Source organism: Sceloporus occidentalis, unplaced genomic scaffold (assembly GCF_023333645.1).
Source record: "Sceloporus occidentalis isolate IW3139 unplaced genomic scaffold, rSceOcc1.0.p SCAF_23, whole genome shotgun sequence".
Taxonomy (NCBI): domain Eukaryota; kingdom Metazoa; phylum Chordata; class Lepidosauria; order Squamata; family Phrynosomatidae; genus Sceloporus; species Sceloporus occidentalis.
The window spans coordinates 12,338,152-12,356,720 of record NW_028317003.1 but is presented as its reverse complement, the minus strand read 5'-3'; the positions used below and the strand labels follow the sequence as shown (position 1 = coordinate 12,356,720).

General features: G+C 34.8%; 3 protein-coding genes across 3 annotated transcripts; all 3 read right to left on the bottom strand.

Annotated features, from left to right (window-relative positions):
- Positions 1-2,434: 2,434 nt before the first annotated feature.
- Positions 2,435-3,553, bottom strand: LOC149300817 (homeobox protein Hox-A4-like). Its single transcript, XM_089484813.1, has 2 exons — positions 3,121-3,553; positions 2,435-2,748 (listed from the first exon to the last, which is right to left on the bottom strand). Exons 1-2 carry the CDS (start codon positions 3,551-3,553, stop codon positions 2,435-2,437), a joined length of 747 nt encoding a protein of 248 aa, XP_089340939.1.
- Positions 3,554-12,499: 8,946 nt separating this feature from the next.
- Positions 12,500-13,892, bottom strand: HOXA5 (homeobox A5). The gene is made up of 2 exons (XM_089484875.1): positions 13,316-13,892; positions 12,500-12,750 (listed from the first exon to the last, which is right to left on the bottom strand). Exons 1-2 carry the CDS (start codon positions 13,890-13,892, stop codon positions 12,500-12,502), a joined length of 828 nt encoding a protein of 275 aa, XP_089341001.1.
- A 1,669-nt stretch (positions 13,893-15,561) lies between these two features.
- Positions 15,562-16,922, bottom strand: LOC149300815 (homeobox protein Hox-A6-like). Its single transcript, XM_089484812.1, has 2 exons — positions 16,484-16,922; positions 15,562-15,833 (listed from the first exon to the last, which is right to left on the bottom strand). Exons 1-2 carry the CDS (start codon positions 16,920-16,922, stop codon positions 15,562-15,564), a joined length of 711 nt encoding a protein of 236 aa, XP_089340938.1.
- Positions 16,923-18,569: the final 1,647 nt, after the last annotated feature.

Genomic DNA, 18,569 nt, shown 5'->3' with positions numbered 1-18,569 from the left:
GGAAATATGTGTGCATATGTAAGTGGGAGAGGGACAGACAGACAAGCAGAGAGAGACAAACAGATAGGAAAAAAGAACACACCATAACACACGTTAGGGCAGCAAATAGGGTCCTGTAGATCGTACTTTTGTAATCATAAAAAAGCGCATTCTTGATACAATGAAAAAATACTATAAACACAGCAACCATACAAAACGAGAAATCTATTTCCACAAATGTTAACAATGGAGCGATATATCTTTATAAGGAAAGATACATAACTTTATTACAGCCATAATAATAATGTCCTGTACCTACTTTGACAAAAAAAATAGCCACATTGGGACACTAACATAAGATTACCTCTTACACGCCAACTGCCCCTGGTGGAGTACCTTTATTCTGTATTATTTTGCAATTATTATTTACTTTATGCTTCACAATCAGATAATGAAATATAGTATAGAGGGATATTATTTTCATGTACCCAGAATTCCACAATTCTTCCTTAAAATAATATGAATACAAATGGAAAACCAAAATTACCCTGCTAGCTTATTCTCGAAACCCATAATCATCAACGAAAATAAAATAATGTCAGCTACAAAAATTGTTAGCATGACTGTAAGCCAGAGTTACAGAAACTGGGATCTCTCATCTTACATGGAATTCTACCCTAAAGGTCAAGGGTTTGAGGGTCAGCTTGCATCTCTAAAAAAACAATCAATAGACAGAAACGGTGTCCTCTCAGTGAACTCTGGTTGCCTTAGCAAAGGGCAGACAATGTGAGAGGGCAAAGAACAGGCAAGAAATTCTAAGGACTAAAATAAAAGATATGGAGAATATATTTTAGCTAGGTCCTTTCCCCTTAATCACATTTATAGGAATTTCTGCAAAAATACATACGTAAATCAATTTACCTTATGAGAATGTAGGCACTCTGGTGATTTCTTTTTTCTATCCAGCATCAATTTGTAGTAGGATCATGGTTAATTGGTTTAAAAAATGGTCACTCATCACAATCCACTGCATTTTCGAAGAAATTTCAGCCCTCCTCCACAGACTTTGTTATCCAAAGGAAATCCTCCAGAATTTCTGGTGAAGTACAAATATGTTGTTATTTTAGTAAATTTTGTAAGCAAATTCTGCTATTATATATATATATAGATATATATATCTATATATATATATAGATATATCTATGTATATCCATATATATATATACATAGCTATATATAAGTCTAACCAACTAAAACATAAAAATAGTAGAATCATGTACAATAATGCAAGCCTTAATAATATTTCACATACAGACCTGTCAATATTACAGAGTGTGTATCTGCAGATATGCTTTTTCTCTATAAACCTAAGAACTCAGGATAGACAAATACCCAGTTTGTTTCAAAATAACAACATTTTCCTTTTCGCTATCAAGCTGAATCTGACGTGCATAATAACTACTAAATTGTGTATTAGTAACAATGTATAACACAACGGACATATCTAACAATGTGTATACATAATTAAATGCAGATAAATCTATCTTTCTAGCTATGGATTATAAGCATATTTTAAAACACAATAGTGATAAATGATCCCTAAGTTTTCCTAAAACATGCATCCATTCATATAAATTTGTAATCTTTATTGTCCCCCCTTTTTTTAAAACCCATTACTTTAACCATTATTTTAATTGAATGATTTAATATAGTATTGTGTTATCCTTTGGCTTTTTAAGATGCCTAATGAAATTATTTATTTAGGAAACAGTTTTTTGGTTGTTTTTGAAATATTTTAATTTTCACAGAACGTTCTTCGGTATTGTCAGAAGTTAGCACCACAATATACATCACAAAATTCACAATATGTAGTACGCATACTGTATCTATAACATATCATCACCTTCAAGGCGATCAAAGGCCTACCATAAAGCTAAGATCCACATTAATGTCAAACACATTGGTCTCAACAAATGAAGTAGGGAAGACAACCATTTTATCTCTGAACAAACGCTGTTATTCAGACTAGTATTTACAAATCCGATTCCTTAATGTCCATAGTAGAGCGGTTTAAAGTCCATTAAATAAATCATAAAAATGTTTGGTTTCTTAAATACCCACAGCTATTTGGGGAAAATATAATACACTAGTTGGCCCATATAATTATCACATACTATCTCATAAAAGTATCTGTGGTATTTGTACTTAGTATACAAAATAGTTCCTTGCAGACATTCAACTGTATGTAAATATTCATATACACATATACCCCCTTGGTTATATTATATGGGAACATTGACATAAATAGTACAACAGAGAAAAAAGTCTCAGTGGAATCCCTTGGTTATGAGAGCAGTCCTCCTGCTGTCTATGCAACACTAGCAAGGAAATTTGCTTTCCCCCATAGTTATTTGGTCCAACTGATTACCAGCAACTGCAATTATACATCTATAATTTATAATAATGGGGCTGATGGCCCATCTGTGTGTTGATGCCCCTGTACATTCGATTGCTGGCTGGAAGATGATGGGTTTGCAGAACGCATCTTAGTATTGGGCAGTTTGTGGTCTTTTTTCCACTTCATCCTTCTATTCTGGAACCATATCTTGACTTGACGTTCAGACAGACACAATGTATGAGCTATTTCAATTCGTCGGCGTCTGGTCAGGTAACGGTTAAAATGGAATTCTTTTTCCAATTCTAATACTTGTTGTCGGGTATAGGCAGTCCGAGATCTTTTTGGTTCCCCTCCACTGTAATTTGCATTAACTGTAAAAAAAAAAAAAAGAAGCAATGGTACATAATCATTAGATAATGACTGGCTACCATTGTTCACATAATATATAGAACACTCAGAAATGAAAGTGTTCCATGGGCTCTTGACAATAGGAAACCACAGAATGCCATAAACTATGGTGATGAGGCTTGGGGATAGTAAAACATCAAAGGCACGTGGCCCAGAGTCAATGGAAGGGCAATTACATTTATGTGATTTGTAATTATTTTCTAAACAGACTCAAATAAACCCTGCAGTAAAAAAAAGCCCAATGTTACTGAAAACAAGGCTTTCTGTTTCCTTGGCCAACAGACCCCATAAGACAGTGATGACGATGGTGGTGGTTTCATTTCTCTGCTACTTACCTGTGTTAACGTGGATTTTCTTCATCCAAGGGTAAACCACTGGCTCTTTGCATTTGAGTCCAGGGGCAGTTTTGTCAGGGTGGATACTGTCACTGGATACTGCTAGAGCTTCACAGTGCTGGGGTGGCTGCCTGAGGACGTGGCTCTGGAGAAGTTGTTGAGGTTGACTGTGTCCTTTTGGGGATATCCCATCCTGGACAGCCACGGGTTCGTGGCTCGGTGGCGTGATGTGGCTATATCCATAGCTGGCTTCAGAGTACGTGCTCGGACCTTGATACAGAGCCTCGGGAGGAGCCTCGAATCCCGGCTCTCTCGGCCGCTCGTAGTATTCAGGAGACCGGTTGTGCAAGTAATTATTTTGGGCATACTCTTCGCAGGGTGGGAATTTGGGCTCGATGTAGTTGGAGTTTATCAAAAACGAACTCATGGCCATTAATTTGTGGAAGTGCAACAAAAAAATACTAATTTTTCTCGCGTTGTCGTTTTTCTGTTCTCCACAAAACCCTCCTACTCCCTGTCAAGTGTGCAAAGTTAGCAGGCCACGTGACCGAGCCGACCAATGGCAGCATTCCCCGGGACCCCGGATAAGGAAACGCAAGGAATGATAAATGCTTTGGCAGGCGAGCCTTATGTACTTAACTGGAGGCGTACGATCATGAGTATAAAATCGGTGCCAGAGGTCCATGGGAAGAGGGTAAACAACACCAAAGATCAATAACATTGATACTGATATTAAATAGCAATAATAACAGCCATTAACAGAGACACGAATCAATTAACACCAGCCATACAACAAAAATATACCCCAGTTGCAGGGCAGCCCATATCGAGGAGGCTGATGGAGAGGTCACTGGAAATGGGTGGATCCTGTCTACTCTGTGATGGTACCTACAGAACAGAACCCTTTGTGCCTGCAATGATAGCATCCCCTGCCTCTGTAATAAACTACACCACAAGGAAAAAAGGTTTTGGGGGCAGGGGATGAGTTGAATTGGGGGTGTATTGACATCCAATTGCTAATGATTTTTTTTTTTAATTCAAGCATCTTTTCTTATGGGGTTAATTAGTGCCTCCAATCTATATATGAAGCAGAAATGTATCTTCTCTGAATAGCAGTTGTGATATTAGAGAGTCATCAAACAGAAAAGGCAGCAGTTCCTCTGGATCTGTTCTTTCCCCTAGTAACTTGCACATAACTAATGCATTCAACATGAAAGGAATTTCAAAAACATGGATTCACATGTTATGTTCACATATTGTACAGAATGATCTCCCAAATATGGTATGGTGTCGCCTGTGGCATTGTTCTTTAAAATGCACTGAATCAAACTAGTACAGTTTTTTTTATTTTATATATATATATTTTTTTTAATCAAATGGTATATGAAACGGCAAACATACTGCTAATATCTAGAAAATGTGCTAATCATATGTCAGGTTTGTTGTCTGAAATCCCAGCATAAAATAAGGGACCGTGTGTGGATTACAAGTTAAAATTACTAAACAAGAACAATCCATCCAAAATTCTGAATGTATGAACGGAACAATCGAACAATATTTTTCCTTCACTATGTAAATATTATTAGAGGCATCTCTATCCCAGTTGTAAATAGCGCTCACCTACCGTTTTCTTCTCTTTTATTGTAATTATTTGACTGCAAAGTGGATGCTAGGACCCTTTTCCAAAGTTATGAATCCTTGCTGACCTGCAACAAATTCGAGAAAATATGCGTATGTTACACATCAATGCAGTAACTGTATATCGCCCAAACGCATGCACAATTATACATGCACTTCATACACATAGCTCATAGATATAAATATGGACATATAGACAGACAGATTATATGAAAACATTTGAAAGACTCTAGTAGGAGGATTATAATCAATTATCAATCATTAACTTTTTTGTTTCCTCTGAGCTGCAGGTCAATTTAGGAACACTAAAAACCCATATACATATACATTCTGCATAATTATATTTGTAGACAATGTATTAAAGTGTTTGTACCACTGGAACTTGGAATTATTCCAGATGCATGTAAACTATTTATAGGCAAAGATGAAGATATGCAAACAATTAGACTGCATCATTAGGTTGATGTCATTACACACACAGGGTAATTTTGTGTTTACAAAAAGACCAGTTAGCCTTGTGTGTATGTATACATATACAATTTAGCAAAAAAAAACCATATAAATATGAAATAGATTTTCACTATACTAGTATAAAAATCACTACATGCAGCATAGACGGGACAGATGGTGCATTGTTTAAATAAAATGTACGGTACCAGCAGCAACATGTAAAAATTTATTTTTTTCGATAAAAAAGTGAATTATAGTACATAAAAAACTTGATCATATGCTGGTATTAGATAATAATTATATTCCAATATAGGTATGAATAAATATTTTTTTTAGTAAAACATTTAAACTACCAAAACAATTTGAAATAAAATTGTATTTTAAAACACAATGTTACCATTTGGAAAATGAGGTTTACAACGATATTGATACACAATAATATTAAAGTTGACTTAGAAGGATTGTGTATGCGTGGGCTCAAAGGATAGAAAATGAATTATTTCAAGCCAAAAAAATAGATATGAACGATATTAAGTGTTAAATGATTTTAGATATTCACCATAATAAAAATCTTGCAAAATGGAAAAAAAACAAAATAATTTTTCGATATTTGTTTCCGTTTGATTTTTATGCTTGCATTTTTTTTAACATGATAGCGTGTGGGCATATAGTTTGCACACACATCCCTAATAAAAAATGAAACATAAATTAATATATTCTGAGAATTAACAGCTTTTACCCATCATGTACCAGTTTTTAGTTCAGATTTAGTGAACTCATAAAGAGCAATATAATAAGAATTATTGGCTTTCTTTTACTTACATATTTATTTCACAACTCTGTGATGAGGTTGCCCTTCATGTTTTGTTGTTACCTCTTTATTTTCAATTTAATCTGTAGATTTCAAAAGCCCTGTTACTCCTGATTGTGGGTTTTTTTAATCATAAAGTACTAAGCCAAGAACACCACGCGTTATCTCACATACGACATTTAAACACTGCACTGCAAGATTTATGGCTATCTCAGTTAGCAATAAACAGCCAAATCTGCTCTTTTGAAACCCTTTTGTGTCCTGATTTTTTAAAGAGGCAATATCTCTGCACGCAAAGAAGAGTCTTTTTCGTTTCAATTGAATTTAGCACCTTTTAACAGATATTAAATAATATTATTAGTCAAAAAGCTCCTACCTATATAAAGATGATGTCAAAATCCCACCCTTGAGATGGCTTGTTCTTGTTTTTCTTTCTAGTTTTGGTACATTTCTGCAACTTGTAAAATCAGTTTGTCTGCAAAAAATAAATGTGATTGCAAATTCAATTTAAGGAAGAAATATGTTTATTTCAACTATTTTTTTTTTCGTCTTCATGATTTTCTTTGGAATCTATGTTTTTCCAAATAGCTTTTTTGCAGGCTGCACTGGGGCTCCTTCGAAGTGACCGAGGAGTGACACTGTGCGCATTTTGTTTCCTATTAATCTTTCTCATTGACATTCTTTGTTAAGTAAGGAGGTTTGCAGTTCACCAGGCGACATTTTCATATTTGTTAGACTCGGTGACCTGAAGTTCACCTCGGCCTTGGACTTAGCTTTTGTAAAAGGTCCACTAAGTGTCTTTAAGACAGCAGGGAGTTTCTGCCAGGTCACTTCTTGTGACAGAAAATTAAGAATAAATAACATAAAAAGTACACATTAGAGAGGTTATGAAATGTATCACTCTTGTTGATTGTGAATCCGAGGAAACTCAAGTGACCTCATTGAAGAGGATTTTTGGTAAGGGGCTTAGAGCATTGCATAAACGTTTGTTTGTTACAATATTACAATATATAACATGATACAAGAGATGTTCATTTTGTTTACAATATCAACTTCTCTAAACGGCTTAAATTCCCTTCATTATGAGAAATCTGGAAACATTTATTTGTGATTAATTGTCATCCAGTAGGGCAATTGGAGTATTTATCTTATAAAAATAAACAATTAACTTCATAATTACTGCTAAATAAATGAAGTAGAAGAAATGTAAAATAGTATTAAAAATGAAACATAGAGCACTAGAACACAAAGGTTATTTATAGCTCAAGGTGATTTGGATCGTTTGATTCATATGAAACTTTGGTACACACAGTACAATCTCTTTCTAAAAACCCACCTGCTTCTATGGATCCTAATAGTACTTCGCAAAGGAAATGTTTTAATATTAGGAAAAATTCTAAATACAGATTTAAGTAAGTTATCATGATATTAGAAAACACATGATTGTTCTTATTATAGTTATAATTAAATTTTTTGATCCTGTAGTCAAATCTGTTTTATCAGTGTAAGAAATCTAAAAATGTTACAGACTAAACAACTGACCAGAGTTTAGTTTTCTGAGTGCAGTCAAAGCGCAGTGTATCTATAAACGAAATAATGTGCTATTTAATTGCGAAAGAAAGATTCCATATCTATTTCTCATTTTCCACTTCTCTTTAGTATTACAATTACAAGTATCCAAGTCTAACTCCTGCATATGGAACAACTTTATTCAAACGATAGAGCTTAGATCTCATCATGAAATACGACCCCAGCTATTGAAAAGAATCATTTTTCTATCCTTGCATATGTAATTAAGGTCACACAACCGCTAGAGTTCACCAGAAGTCCAGTCTAAGATGCTCGCGTAACTCAAACACGTTTTATCTTTTGTGCTGATAGGCAACATTTCCACTATAACATTGACATCTAACTTTGCCTGGATGGATGACTGAGACCAGCGAAAAAGTCTAAACTTTTGACCTCCTGCTTTTTGACCTACGGTTGTGCTCACCCAATCCACACATACACACACATGCAAATCCCTTTTGCTTCATGTTACCTGTTTACACTTAAGATATTTGTTCAAAAGTAGATTCCATTTCATCTCCCATATTTAAAATGTATCATTGGGCTGTAAAAAAAAACCCAAAACAACTATACAAATAAATAAATAAAATACCAAGCACTTTTCAGATACAAGTAAAATAGGCAGATTTCCCCTTTATGTGTCTGCATCTGTGAACAGAACTAGGTCTTTATAATTGTAGCAAAATTAAACATTCTCTCGGTCAACCAATATTAACTGTTTATGTTTCGTTTTCATTTACTTGCCTGAAAAAAGTCAGTAACTTTAGTTTAGAAAAAAGCAACTGTGTTGTCGGTGAACTTGGTCTGAAGCGAGCTCTGCTGGTGATTCTTGAGCTTTGCAGATTTATCTATTCTGCATTTACTTAACCTGGCGGTGAACTGAGAGAGCTGTGATTTGTTAAGCACTGACAGTCTTTACCTTAAGCAAGACTGTTCTACAGAATATTGCAATTGTTTGAACAGCAACGTTGGGTAAATATTATTTTCAAAGCAGAAAATATAAAAAAAAGTTAAAAAAAGTTGCACGAAATATATATATATATATATATACACACATACATGAACATTATTATTATTGTTGTTGTTATTATTATTATTACATAAACATTTGTCCCCTAAGTGTTTTTATACATTAAGTGGTATGTATTGGAAGAGAAAAGCAATGCTATCGCACCTGGAAGGAGATGCATTAACTTATAATAACAAGACAGCCACATCTGGTTGATGATGGCAATGTTTATAAAACAAAAAGTGTGTCCTTTTTAAATTTTTCAAAAAAATCTTTTTTTTCCAACATAGATTTGGATACATTGTTTATATAACACTTTTAAAACGGGTCAAACATTGTTCTTAAAAAGGCCGGATATGAAATATGATAGTGTTAAAGGTTATGAAAAAATGATAACAAGGCTTAAAAGTAGTTTGTTTGAGTCATGGTTACGTTTTAAGTGCTGAGGAAATCAAGTCACAAACCACTGGTGTGATATTTGTGCCTATACATTGTAAATTAAATGCTTGAGCCTCTTTGAAGAACATTTCCAGAAAGTCATGTTCCAACCTGATAAAAGTATATATTTTTAAAAAAATAAATCTTATAAGATAAACAGGGATATTTGTATCTTAATTAATTTTATAGTTAGGATCAGATACATTTCGGGAGGCACAGTAACACGTATGTATTGTGTCTAAAATGTTCTCGAGTGTACCTTCAAATATTTAATATTTACAAATTCCGAAACATAACCTATACAATCCACCCAGTTATAGTTTAACTTACATTTAAATAAATGAAAACATTACAATGTTAAAATGTGTAGCCTTCAAACACCAAAATACATTATTTATGATATGTTTAAAAAGTATTCTCATGATAACGTAAGAATATTAAAATTCAGTGGTCACTTCAGGGTTGAATAACGAATAAATTATTCAGTGTATTAAAATCACAGTTTAACTTTCTTTCCTTGCTGAATGTTAGGCATTTCAAACATAAGCATGACCTTTTGGACACAATAGGATGATACAGCATGCTTTGCCAAGAGACAAATCCAGATGTGGAAATCCCACAGTGAGATACAGTACTTCAATAAATCGTGGGGGATATGTGAAAAAGGAAAACCAAAAGAAAAGCATCAAATTTAACCACTACACCTAAGAAATGTATCATTTCACCGCATATTTTGTTTAAAGAAACTTCACAGACAGAAGCATTTCTATTACATTTTAATGTACCAGCCAACAAGAGTAACATTTGGGGAATTTGAATTTTTTTTTGTAAGAGTTTTTACTAAATAACCAAATAAACTGGCATTCTTATTGGCTTGCTAAAGTCATAGTGGTTTTGGAAAAAAAAGAAATGTCTCATTTATATTGCAGGTCATATTTTATGCTAATTTGGATGGTTCAGAAGAAAGAAGATCAGTAAATAAGGAGGAAGCTTTCAAGTAACCAAATGTTTTCTACTGACACCAATAAAACTTTATAGCATGTTTGAACTCTTGTCAACTGATCACGGATACACTTCTCAGTTAACAATAACTACCATTTAAATACGATTCTATATTACATTACAAGAGTATTCAAGAGAAATAGTGCTCTTTGTTTCAGAGCAAATCAGAACGTAGCAAAAGGCAGGTTTGGTGTATAAAAGTATCCCCAAAACATTTTCTTTTTAGATCTACGAAACGAAGGCAGGGTTTTCATCACCCCATTTTTTAGCACTAAATCTCAGACTACAGTTAAATCCGGTCATAAAGTTCATTGCTGGGTAATCACAGAACAGTGCGAATTACACTTAAAAAGAATGTTTAGTTTAACACACAGCTGTGGCCTATCCAGATTCCTCTCTAAAACAGAAATTGAGAATCATAACATATCCTTTGGTTATTTGGAAGTGGGTGATTTTTCCTTACAATCTGCTTTGAGGATTGGAACAGCTGTTCTGAAATAACCCACTTTCGTTTTTTGGGGTAGATAAGAATCTTGTTACAGAAAAAGGAGTTTTTTAAGGTAAGTACAGATCTTATGTAGCACTCAAGGAAACCTGTTCATTAGTTCGCTAAAAAAAACTTCACTTCTGTTTAGTCACAAACAGCTCATCTAGAATCGCCCCTGAAAATACACTCTGGCTGGACCATGGATGAACAATATCAAATAATTCACAGGCTAAGGTTTCAAAGTTAACAGCTAACTAGATTGTTTCGATTAGATGTAACAATAAGTTCACTAATTATAGTTGGTACCAGTAACATAAATTAGCATTAGGCCTTTCAGTTGTGTATGTCTAAATTCGTTTTCAGACTGACCTGTTGTTATCTTACCCTGACCAGTTTGTTAACATATTATTTATTCATTTAAACTTAAATTACTTATACACTCAACAGGGAAGAATTAATATGTGCAAAAACTTACCTTAACATTCAATCTGATCATAAGAGTGAGTGAACAGGATAAGGCTTCTCTTATGTTTAATAGGTGCTGTCCTCAAGTCTTACATGTCCTACTAAAAGCCAAATGATGTCCAGCATCAGTGAGATTATATCATATGTGCTATATAATGTTGGACGTCTACTCCCCAAAACCATAAAACTTAGTTTAATAGCCCCACGTGACATTTTATAGCCAGTGAGCCTATCTGTCTGTGCTATGGAGGATTTTACGATCTAATTCATAGACAAAACCCTATTCATTTGGCATCCAAATGTCACATAGCCGGAACTAAGGCTTATAAAGTTTACTGTCATATAACTTAGGGAAGGCAAGAATGTAAGCAGTTAGCAAAGGATCCCTTTCATTTCCTTTACAAGATGAGAAGAGTTAGCCATCCAAGCTAAGGTGAGGTAAGTACAACCTAAAGGTTTTGGGGAAAGTTTAGGTGCCCTGTGTGGCTTCAAAAGTTGTAAAAAAACGTCGTCTTAATTTCACAAATGCAGTTTAACTGGGAATAGTAGAGTTTACAGTAGTCATACCAAGTGGATTTTCATTTACAGTTTTCAAAGTGAAATTTTATTTACCACATTGCACCCAATACTGATATTTCAAGTAAGTGGACACTACAGATAGCTCTCCAGATGAAATTATTGTCTTGAAACATGGCTTTCACAAATCAATATAAATCCAATCATCAATCAGCATGCACAACACAGTCCAAAAACTTATTCTCTAATGATAAATAAAACATTATTTTCAGTAAAAAGTTTATTTTTTTTTCTTTTACTTCCAGTCATGTTGTTTGGAAAAAAGGAAAACATTTACAAAGGGAAAAAATAAAGTTTATCAATTGCTTTAACAGCCAAGCTTGACTATATTCTTACCTTTATGAACAAAACACATATTAACGTACACGAAGCTGAGACCACAGCCACCTTTAGGAAGTCGTGCAGAGAGACAGGGTACACAAAAGGAACAGCTAGGACAGAGTGCTTGGGATAACAGTTTCTGTAATATGTTTTTTACTACTCACCACAAGATCACAGGATAAACTGGATTGAACAAGTTACCTCTACAACATAGTTATTTTTTACGGGAATTCTAGATAGTTTAGTGAAATTTGTGGGCATTCAGGCATAATTACGCATTACGAACACATACTGAGTTTGTCAATCCAATGCAACACAGAACATTTGTAATAAACATTATTTTACAGTTGCTTCAAGTAACAGAGAGCGCTTTACATAGTCAAATAAGTTAAAACATTTAATTTTCAAGACATTGCCATTCGAAACAAAACATTTACATAAAGCATTTTATTTGTAGCAATTTTAACCAAATAAAGGCTCCTGGCTAGACTTTAAAGGAGAACAATAACAAGGGGTCTTCACAGAAGTCACAGGGAAGAGTTCTAGAAAGTCGTGGTGACAATATACATATTTAACTAATACTGAGTCAGTACTTATTTCATTGATTATAGGTTTATGGGCGGAATGCTCCACCAGCTGCTGCCATGCTCATACTTTTCAGTTTGTTGTCCTTTTTCCATTTCATCCTTCTGTTCTGAAACCAGATTTTAATTTGTCTCTCAGAGAGGCAAAGAGCATGTGCTATTTCAATTCTCCTTCTGCGGGTCAGGTATCTATTGAAATGAAATTCTTTTTCCAGCTCCAGGGTTTGATAGCGAGTATAGGCTGTCCTAGCTCTTTTCCCCTCTGGTCCCCCTATATTATCTGCAGAAAAATAACATTGTAATATTAAATATTAATTCCACGAATACAAAAAAAAAGAAAGAATCAATATATAAGAAAATACCCAACATATATGACGTCACATGACTGCATATTGGCAAGCGTTATCAAATAAAATAAATACATTCGGTGTAAATAGTAGCATAGGCAGTTATGGAATATGCATTTTCCGAAATGTATGTATTTAGCAATACCATTTTAAAAAAACATCCCGTAGTTTATACAGATGGAAATAAATGTGTCATATATTTTTAAATCTTAAATTAAGCATTTCTAAAGCATAAATCATAATTTAATTGCAAATGCTTACATGTGCTTATTACTGACACAATTCAGTTAGACAAAAAACTAAAAATAAATTGTTGTCCAAGCTGCAAATATTTTAAACACTGGGAAATAGTTAAAAATATCTATGGGCATCACTAGCATGGGTAAGTTGCCATTAGGATGGACGCCCCCTTGCCATTAACAGACATACAGCTCTGTTCTATATTTTTATGCATTCCTACTTACAGGCGGCAGTAAAACAATAATAATTTTTATTTACCATGACTTATGTGCAGTTTTCTCATCCAGGGGTAGATCTGGGGCTGGACTGACGGAGCAGGGCTCTGGCCATTCTGTGAACTTGCCTGGTCGCTGCTAGCTGGTGTGTCATCCTCAGCACCAGAAGAAGTACCAAGCCCTTCTCTGTTTATGTGGGAGCTGTTGTTATTGCTTTTGTTGCTGGCATTGACCGTGGTGGTGTTGTTTGAGTTAGTTATAGAGTTTTTCACCCCTTGGTGACTCTCGCTGACAGGCGAAGTGGCCACAGAAGCACAAGGGAGAGGGTCAGGTGGAGGAGAATGTGAAGACGTTGCAGGTTGGTTATACCTTGGCTCTGATGATGAAGTTGGGTTGGATGGATAATTTCTTGCTCTGTCATTGGCACTAAAGTGGTTGGAAGCTGATCGTCCAACGCTAAGATCCATGCCATTGTAGCCGTATCCGTACCTGCTGGAATGCATGCTCGCTGAATCCCTGTATTGCTCGCTCACCGAGCTGTGATCTCCATAATTATGTAACTGGTAGTCCGGGCCATTTGGATAGCGACCGCAAAATGAGTTTACAAAATAAGAGCTCATTTGTTTTTTGATATGTGTGCTTGATTTGTGGTTCTTGGTCGTTTTGTGCGTCTATAGCACCCTTGCACAATTTATGATGAATTATGGAAATGACTGGGACATGTACTTGGTTCCCTCCTACGTAGGCACCCAAATATGGGGTACGACTTGATATCACGTGCTTTTGTTGTCCAGTCGTAAATCCTGACTGATGACCTCTAGAGGTAAACTGGTGTACTAGGGGGGAGCTGGGAGGATGCTAAGTGGAGCGAGCATTTCATGCGCGGGCCCGACTCTTGCTGCACAATTTTAGTCAGACTCTAGCGCCACCGTATGGACAGTTAGCTGCCATTGCAGTCTCCAACAGCGAGCTATAGGGAATGCAGGGCCGGGGTCGAATTGAGGTTACATCCCATTACAGGAAAATTATTGCATTCCCCTCACAGCTCCATTAGTGAATACCAAATGTACCGTCTCACAGACACAGTTCACGAAAAAAGCACATTAATACCGAAAAAAATGCTTAAAGGGTGCTGCCCGGTTATATCTCCCAAAATATGTTTTTTAAGATATATACATGTATATTCTTATTTTATTCACGATGTTTATGATATCTAATTTATTGCTTGTATACTAGCAATAATTATCGACCGGTTTTTGTTGCCAAACGTCGATACGAATAAGCAGAAACATTACAGACAGCGATATTTATCCACAAAAAAACAAGCATTAAAGGGCTGTAGATGTTAGCATACTTAGGTTTTATTTCCTATTCGAGTGGTCATTTAAAACGAATCATTTTGGCAATAAAACTGCGTACGAAAAGACAATTCTGTGCAATACAGCAGGGTGTGTCTGTCTTCTAATATTCTGAATAAGAATATCATCCGTACCTATAACCAGGGAATATCTCCAAATGTTGTTTCTTTTTTGTTTTCAATTTAACAATGTATTTGAAATAAGCAAAAGAAACTCTTTTCAGTAGACAAGTTGAATATTTTTTAAAACATTCAGCAAGTTATCACATTTTTTAATCCGTATTTCCCCTTTGATTTAATGGACTGGTATTGTTACCTTAAAAATATTAACTGGCTCCAGAGTTTTCTGATAATTCATATTTCCAGTGAAGCTGACATTCACATTTTCTGCAGAGACAGGGACAAAAACAGGATGACTTCAGATTTCCGTTTCAGTTGTTTTTTTTCTAGAATTTTCCCCCATAGCATATACTTCATCTCCTCCGGATAGTTCAGTTTATAGAGCAGACTATGTAAAAATGTCTGAGGGGAAATCTACTATCATCCGAACCCAGATTCTTGATTTGACTTGCAGGACATAGTGCACTTAGGTATGACTACAATTTTCCTGAAAAGAAACTGCTCTAAGCACATACTTACAGTACAATATTTCAAGATGTACACGACCAGCCTTTGTTATGCATTTGCATTTTAAATTAAAATCATGTACAGCTTGAACTAGTAAGTAGATTCTCATATATTAAGAAATCCACGCTGTGCATAAATAATGGGAAGGGCCAAGTTTATCTAGCTATCTATCTATCAATCTATATAGATAGATCGATATAGATAGATAGATAGATAGATAGATAGATAGATAGATAGATAGATAGATATGAAAAAAGTCACAGTACGACTTTAGGATTCGTGAAGGGGAGGCCTGATGAATTATTTTAAGTGTTACTTTGCTCCTCCGACTTGTCCTCTGTTGGGTCGCTGTTAGGCTGTGTTGAATTTATGAGTTTGCTTTCTTTCTTCCACTTCATCCTCCTGTTTTGAAACCATATTTTAATTTGTCGTTCAGTTAAACAAAGGGCATTTGCGATCTCAATTCTCCTCCGTCTTGTCAGATATCTATTAAAATGAAATTCCTTTTCCAGTTCTAAAGTCTGGTATCTGGTGTAGGTTTGTCTTCCTCTCCTGCCGTGGCTTCCATAAGCTGCACCTGAAACATTGGAACAAAAGAATATTATCCCCCTTTCTTTGGATTGGCAGAAAGACAAGAGATTGATTTAAAAAAAAATGATATATCTATTAAATCAATAGAAAGTTTATATATATATATATATATATATATATATATATATATATACATGCTACCTTCCACTGATCTAAGATATATTTTTTAACACTGATAATATATACGTATATGTATATAATTGTCAGTATATGTATATAATTATTCTTATAGAGAAAAGAGAAATTTAAACGAGGATGGATACACTATTACCTCCCGCAATTTGCATTTTACCTCTGTATTTATTTTCAGTTCGTTTGGAAAACGCATGTCAATATTTATACATTTTGTTTTCGGTTACAGTAATTAGTAATCAGTTTATACAGATAGATTGATAGATAGATAGATAGATAGATAGATAGATAGATCTCTATCTATATCTATATATATAGATGTATATATATATATATATAGATATATATCTATATATCTATATATATATATATACTACCTTTAACTTATCTAACCATTATTAAAAACATATATATTCATACACCAGAGGTGAAGATACACACGTATATGTGTGTGTATAGGTGTGCGTTATATATTTTTATATAAGAAATATTGTAGACATTTACCTGTACATGAGTTTAATCTCTGCATCCATGGGTAGACAGGGCTGCTGTACTTCCGGTCAGTGGCTTCCTCGTGCAGCATTTTGCTCTGAATATTGGCGGATTTGTATTGCTGTTCTGCAGAGAAATGAAGGTATTCCCCACCGTTACCCCTCTGCTTGGCCCCATATGGGGAGAGGCTGCTGGTGCTGTCCTTGTCCGAATAGAAACAAGACGTCCCATAGTCATAGGTGTTTCGATTGCAGGCAATTACTGTGTTAGATTGTTGATAAAAGCATGGTGATGGATAAGTTTTCTCTTGTAGAGAAGACGTCCCAAAAGAACCCGGAAAATGCCTCAAAGCATCATAACTTGATGAGTAGAGGGGGATCTGCCCCACCAACGAGTCCTGGCCATTAGGCAGGCTCCCAGTAAAAGTGCTATTCACAAAGTAGGAACTCATTTGCTCTGCACTCTCTAGTACTGTGATTTGTTGTGTATTAGTACATCTGCCTATAACTATTAGTAGTCATCGAACTGGTTTGTTTCTGGATGGCCGAGCGCCAAAAGCGACAGAGGCAAATATAAGCAGCTGATCATTCAGTAGCCAATAGGAGCAAGTTATGATGGTGCTCCCTAGGGACTGGGGACTGAGCCAGCAAACTTCCCAATAACACACAGCTTCTCAAGCACAGATATAACACTAATATACACAACATGTTACAGGGGGTATTCTCCCACATTTTTTTCATCCTACATTTTTTCGTCCGGGTGTACTGTGACATCAAATATCAACTATATTTAGAAATATAAAATAATTCATATAGTCTTACACACCTAGACAGAGTTTATAGTCCCCACATGTTCATAATAACATTCCAAATGTTCTATTTTTCCAGGACAGAACCCTATATATGATAGCTCTAAATAAAACGAATTAAGATAAAACAATTTACATCCCATCGAACAAAATTCCCAGGGAATAAAGTTAACGAATTGTTACATTTAGTACCGTAATCTCATGTGTGTGGAAACAGATCGGCTGTACACAAATGTACTGGCATGTATATATATTATCTATCTATTATCTATCTATGTATCTATCTATCTAGCTATAGATAGCTAGCAAAAAACCCCAAAAGCAAACACTCTGCACGTCAAAGGGTTAAATGCGTGTGTCTGTACATGTATTAATTTGTAATTAATACTGAATTTAATTAAATATTTACTATAAAGTTACACCCTAGTGTCTATGTATACTAGTCTTAACTCATAATAAGTAGTATGAAATACCTTACAAAATCAAATATGCCAAACAATTCATCAATACCAAACGTAATATTTGATACACTTCTCTCCTCACAGGATTGTAATGTTTGTATACAGAACCCACGCTGCAGTTTTCGTACATTAATTAATTAATTACAAAACCTTTCATCTCTCGATAAATACCATTTATGCCTTTACCATGGAGGATTTCCAGCTCGACTCGCCTTCTCTTATCTCAGTGTTATTTAGTGTTTTATGGCCCATTCCTAGGAATCCTGGCTTCATTCCCTTCATGGCATTTTTAAAAAAGCCAATGCTTCAGAGGAATTTATAACTTGATTGCTACGCAGCCTTCAATGGCTTAATCCGGTACTTAAAATTAATTCTAAAATAAAAGCTATAGAGCATTTGAACGTGTAGCAGGTAATACACTACGTGCTTTTGTCTTGTTTGTCCAATATACAGTAAGTTTCCTTAAATGCAGTAAATGCATGTTTTAGTTTAGGCCAAGTAGAAGAAAGAAAATACATTTCTTACCGTGGCTATTTTTAATATTGTAAAACTCAGGAACGGTCTCATGTGAAATTTTCTTTCTTGATACGTTTAGCAATTTGAAATCCTATTATTATTATTATTATTATTATTATTATTATTATTTTGAATCAATCAACCCTCTGGCACATTTATTAGTGTACTGAGGTACACAGAAATGTATTAGAAATTTTCAGATGTAAATGTGAGCATACCAGTTGTCTCTAGGTTTGTGAAATGTAACAAGATTTTTCAAAGAGAAGAATAGTTAAAAGACACTGCCCCTTCTGTTTGGCTTTTATCTTACTTC

Coding starts and splice junctions, on each gene's coding strand:
- LOC149300817 (XM_089484813.1), bottom strand. CDS start 3,553: ATGGCCATGAGTTCGTTTTTGATAAACTCCAACTACATCGAGCCCAAA. Junction 2,749..3,120: donor GAAAATCCACGTTAACACAG/GTAAGTAGCAGA, acceptor TTTTTTTTACAG/TTAATGCAAATTACAGTGGA.
- HOXA5 (XM_089484875.1), bottom strand. CDS start 13,892: ATGAGCTCTTATTTTGTAAACTCATTTTGCGGTCGCTATCCAAATGGC. Junction 12,751..13,315: donor AAAACTGCACATAAGTCATG/GTAAATAAAAAT, acceptor ATTTTTCTGCAG/ATAATATAGGGGGACCAGAG.
- LOC149300815 (XM_089484812.1), bottom strand. CDS start 16,922: ATGAGTTCCTACTTTGTGAATAGCACTTTTACTGGGAGCCTGCCTAAT. Junction 15,834..16,483: donor GAGATTAAACTCATGTACAG/GTAAATGTCTAC, acceptor CCAATGTTTCAG/GTGCAGCTTATGGAAGCCAC.